Raw genomic sequence first — 5,000 nt, 5'->3', positions numbered from 1 at the left:
AGCAGCAGCAGCAGCAGGAATACGACAACTGCATCCGCAGCAGAATTAGCATTAGCAGCAGGAGTATAGCAGCAAGAATATCATCATCATAAGCAGCAGCACCATCATCATCATCAGCAGCATCATTATCAGCAGCAGCAACAGCAGCAACATCAGCAGCAGCAACAGCAGCAGCAGCAGTTTGAAGATGGGTTTGTGTGGGCGTTTTACTCGTCAATTTTTTGCTCGTTCTGACCGAGTAAAGGCGGTGTCTGTACACCCCGAATTACCTTTAGTAGCATCTGCATTATATGACGGATGCTTGAAGCTGTGTAATTATAATTCTCTAGAAGTATGTGTAGACATTGAAGCTTCATCATTGCCTCTTAGAACTGTATGCTTTATTTCATTAAAAGAATGGGTAGCTTGTGCTGGCGATGACTGCTGCATTTACTGCTTCTCAATCAACACTAATAAAAAGATCTTCGCTATTCAAGACGCACATAAAGATTATATCCGAAGTCTCTCTGTACACCCCAACAAGCCACTCGCAATCTCAAGCAGCGATGATATGACGGTCAGATTTACTTATACACTAAGCTCTAGGGTTTAGGGTTTAGGGTCTAGGGTTTAGGGTTTCGGGTTCAGGGTTTCGGGTTCAGGGTTTAGGGTTTAGGGTTTAGGGTTTAGGGTTTGGGGTTTAGGGTCTAGGGTCTAGGGTCTAGGGTCTAGGGTCCAGGGTCAAGGGTTTAGGGTTTAGGGTTTAGGGTTGCAATGGAGATAAAGCTATCGATGATGGCTGCGCTCGTGTTTGTACATTTGAGGGTTTAGGGTTTAGGGTTTAGGGTTTAGGGTTTGAGTGCAGATAAAGCTGTGGGATCTTGATGATGGCTGGGCTCGTCTATGTACATTTGAGGGTCATTCTCACTACGTTATGCAAGCGGTTTGGAGCCCTAGAGACCCCTCTATCTTTGCTTCTTGTTCGCTAGATAGGTCAGCTACAAACCCTAAACCCTAAACCCTAAACCCTAAGCGGCACAGAGGGACACTGCGCAGGCGAAGGCGAAGCGCGAGAGAAGGAGCGGTGTAGCCGCCCGGTTTCTACAAGGGTTTAGGGTTTAGGGTTTAGGGTTTAGGGTTTGGGGTGTGGGGTTTGTTGCAGGTCCATCAAAGTGTGGGGTATCGGATCCGTCGGCCCGGGATCGAAGGCAGTGGGATCGGGATCGGGATCGACTGGGATCGTCTCCAGTCCCCACTTCACCCTGTTGGGCCACGAGAGGGGCGTCAACGCCATCGCCTACTCAAACTCGTAAACCCTAAACCCTAAACCCTAAACCCTTCTTAACTTTGAAATTTTTCAGACAGAATGAGCTGCTACTCTTTTCCGGCACCCCCACTGCAGTCTCGAGGCCAAGTACAGCGGAGGGTTTAGGGTTTAGGGTTTAGGGACTGGGGCTTAAGGTTTAGGGTTTAGGGTTTAGGGTTTGTTGCTGAAGGGGGGAACGGCCTTACTTGGTCTCCGGCGCTGATGATGCTACGGTTCGCGTATGGGACTACCAGACGAAGCAGTGCATTCAGGTGCAAACCCTAAACCCTAAACCCTAAACCCTAGGTTTTGCGGTGGAGTCGCTAAACTGCTGTTCGCCGTTGCTGGCGGTTTGCACAGACAAAACCCTTCCTCTAAACCCTAACGCATTCAAACACTTCAGAAGTTGTTCGTGAGAGGTTTCTCCTGAGTCTCTTTCTAGGGTTTAGGGTTTAGGGTTTAGGGTTTAGGGTTTGTTCTCGTGGCATCGACGTCTCTGTTGCATTCCCTTTCCTTTTTTTGTTCGAGTTTCGTATCGCATATATTTTGCATATATCCCATACCATTAATGCTCAGCTTTAAGGGTTTAGGGTTTAGGGTTTAGGGTTTAGGGTTTAGGGTTTGTTGTTCAGGTGCTGAATGGGCATACAGCGAACGTATGCGCAGTGCTGTTTCCAAGCAGTGGTTTGCATACATTTCCTGTGTTGGTCTCCGGAGGCGAAGACGGCTGTTTATGTGTGTGGAGACTGAACACGTTTAAGCAAGAAGATTGTTTATCTTTAGGGCTTCAAAGAGTGTGGGGTTTTGCTGCTAAGGCAGCAAATGCTGCAGCAGAAAGAGACACAGGCTGCCTCGTACTCGCTATTGCAACCGACTCCGGCACTCTTGTTATGAAGGTCCATATACACCCCAAACACCAGCAGCAGCAGCAGCAGCAGCACAGCAGCAGCAGCAGCAACAGCAGCAGCAGGAGGGGCACAGGGATAGCAGCACCGCCAGCATTGCATACAATAGCAGCAGAAGCAGAAGCACCATCATCATTAGCAGCAGCAGAAGCAGCGGCAAGAACAGCAACAGCAACAGCAACAGCAGCAGCAGCAGCAGCAGCAGATGGTTTGTTTGCGTTTGCTGCTGCTTGTTGCTGCGCAGATGGGAAAGGACGGCCCTGTGGTGTCTGCGCATACCGGCAAGGTTGTCGCTGCACGAGGGTTTGAGCTGCTGCAGTTTAATTTAAAACAAATTGATGCTGCTGCTGCTGCAGCAGCAGCAGATGGAGAGAAGGTGCAGTGCCCTTCGAAAGAGATCGGTACTTCAGGTGCGCATACACCCGAAACCCTAAACCCTAGACCCTAAACCCTAGAACATCCATTCCAAGCAAACGCACCTCCTCTTCACCTCGCAAACCCTCATCACTCTGCCGCACCCCTCAGGCTCTACCGTTCAGGGTTCAGGGTTTAGGGTTTGGGGTTTAGGGTTTAGGGTTTAGGGTTTAGGGTTTAGGGTTTAGGGTTTGTGGTTTAGACATTTTCCCCCAAAGTATATCGCACCATCCCAACGGGAGATTCATCGCTGTTGTAGGCGACGGAGAATATGTCATATACACTGCGCAAGTAGGCTCTCGCTGCTGCTGCTGCTGTTGCTGATGCTGTTGCTGCTGCTGTTGTTGCTGATGCTGTTGCTGCTGCTGCTGCTGTTGTTGCTGATGCTGTTGCTGCTGCTGCTGTTGGAGAGGGGTGAGTTGTCGAGGGAGTGTTTAAGGAGTAGGGGCTGAACGGCTAAACTTAAGCCGTAAACCCTAAACCCTAAACCCTAGGCTGCTGCTGCATCCTTGTGCATGCGTTTTACATGCAGGCCCTGCGCAGCAAAGCGTTTGGGGCTGGAGATGATTTAGTTTGGTCTCAAGAGAACCACTACGCAGTGCTAGAGAAGGAAAACAGAATTAAAATTTACTGCAACTTCGAGGAGGCGAGAGACGCAAACCCTAAACCCTAAACCCTAAACCCTCATTTGCCTGGATCCGTGCAGATAGCTGTGGCACCTCTTCATATTACCTTGAGCCTCAGGCTTCACGCCTACGCTCGCGGGTTCGATCGAGCTTCAGGGTTTAGGATATTTAGGGTTTAGGATATTTAGGGTTTAGGGTTTAGGGTTTAGGGTTTAGGGTTTAGGGTTTGGCGGCGCAGGCTTACAACTTCACGCCTCCGTTTGCTGTTGAGGAGATATTTGGAGGTTTTCTGCTGGGGGTTCGTAGCGAAGACGCCATTTGCTTCTATGACTGGAATAGTTACAGGTTAGAAAACCCTAAACCCTAAACCCTAAACCCTTCGCTTCACGGCAGCCTTGTTCCTAGTGTTTACACTTCAGTGTTTAGGGTTTAGGGTTAAGAGTTTAAGGATTAGGTTTTACGTTTGAGGGTTTAGGGCTAAGGCTTTACGGTTTAGGATTTCATTTTTACGGTTTAGGGTTTAGGGTTTTAGGGTTAAGGGTTTAGGGTTTAGGGTTAAGGGTTTAGGGTTTAGGGTTTAGGGTTTGTGTGCAGGCTAATTCGCCGCATCGAGGCGCTTCCCACTGCGGTGTACTGGTCTGCAGACGGCCTTCTTGTCGCTCTCATCACGAAAGACGCTGTAACAGGGCCTGGGCCCCAAACCACTGGTCCTAAACCCTAAACCCTAAACCCTAAACCCTATGCTTCTATGGTCCCTAGTCGGGTAGTAGCTGCTCTGGTGCTGCCCCTGCTGCTGCTGCTGTTACTGCTGCTCCTGTTGCTGCTGTATATATATATATAGTATGTGTACATGTATATATTGTATACAGCAACATACATGAATACAGATATAAATATAACAAATCTATTAATTATATTAATATAAATATAAATATAATATAGATAGAAGTGCAAATCGAAGTACAGCTATAAATACAAACATATATATAACATATATATATATATATATATATGTATATCTTTGTCTATATATTTTTTAAATGAATTAAGTATTTAATTAAATTCTTTTCTTTTAATTTGTTTTTGTTTATAGGAAGCAGCAATTTATATATTCTGCGTCACGACAAATTTGCAGTTATGGCGGCGAACACTGCTCAGGCCCTTGAAGAAGAAGATGGGATACCTATTGCTTTTGAATTAGTCCATCAAGTAATTAATTAATTAATTAATTAATTAATTAATTAATTTAATTAAATTTAATTAATTAAATTAATTAAATTAAATTAATTAAATTAAATTAAATTGGTTAAATTAAATTAGCTAGATTAGATTTATCTATCTATTAAATGCACAAGTCGTGGAAGAAGAAGAGGGGATTGTAGTTGCCTTTGAATTAATTAAATTATATTAAAACAAATTAAATTTAATTAAATTAATTAAATTAAATTAAATTGGTTAAATTAATTGAGGTGTATTTATTTGATTTAATTATATCAAATTAATTAAGCCAATTATTTAATTGTGTAAATATATATATATATATATATATATGTATATATATATATTTATGTATATGTATATATATATATACTTGTCTCTAATACAATAATATAATATTACTGTATATATATGCATATATATATATATATATATATACATATGTGCATATAAAGGCATTGCTTTATCATTGCAGACTGAGGAGAGTATATGTAGCTCTTTATGGGTATTAAGTTAATACATTTATATATGAATGAATATATATATATATAT

General features: G+C 43.7%; 1 protein-coding gene across 1 annotated transcript in view; it reads left to right on the top strand.

Annotated features, from left to right (window-relative positions):
• Window positions 1–550: 550 nt before the first annotated feature.
• EAH_00000380 (coatomer protein complex subunit beta, putative) overlaps window positions 551–5,000 on the top strand; it is a gene marked incomplete at both ends in the record, with an annotated part of 9,247 nt that continues 4,797 nt past the window's right edge. The window contains 10 exons of the mRNA XM_013397899.1: window positions 551–556; window positions 845–972; window positions 1,142–1,288; window positions 1,476–1,557; window positions 1,918–2,181; window positions 2,435–2,591; window positions 2,807–2,895; window positions 3,469–3,575; window positions 3,825–3,937; window positions 4,324–4,439. Coding sequence (XP_013253353.1) covers window positions 551–556; window positions 845–972; window positions 1,142–1,288; window positions 1,476–1,557; window positions 1,918–2,181; window positions 2,435–2,591; window positions 2,807–2,895; window positions 3,469–3,575; window positions 3,825–3,937; window positions 4,324–4,439 — 1,209 coding nt within the window. The remainder of the gene's footprint in view (window positions 557–844; window positions 973–1,141; window positions 1,289–1,475; window positions 1,558–1,917; window positions 2,182–2,434; window positions 2,592–2,806; window positions 2,896–3,468; window positions 3,576–3,824; window positions 3,938–4,323; window positions 4,440–5,000) is intronic.

The sequence above is a fragment of the Eimeria acervulina genome, genomic scaffold (assembly GCF_000499425.1).
Source record: "Eimeria acervulina Houghton genomic scaffold, Eah_scaff1, whole genome shotgun sequence".
NCBI lineage: Eukaryota > Apicomplexa > Conoidasida > Eucoccidiorida > Eimeriidae > Eimeria > Eimeria acervulina.
This window is presented reverse-complemented; position numbering and strand designations above follow the sequence as displayed.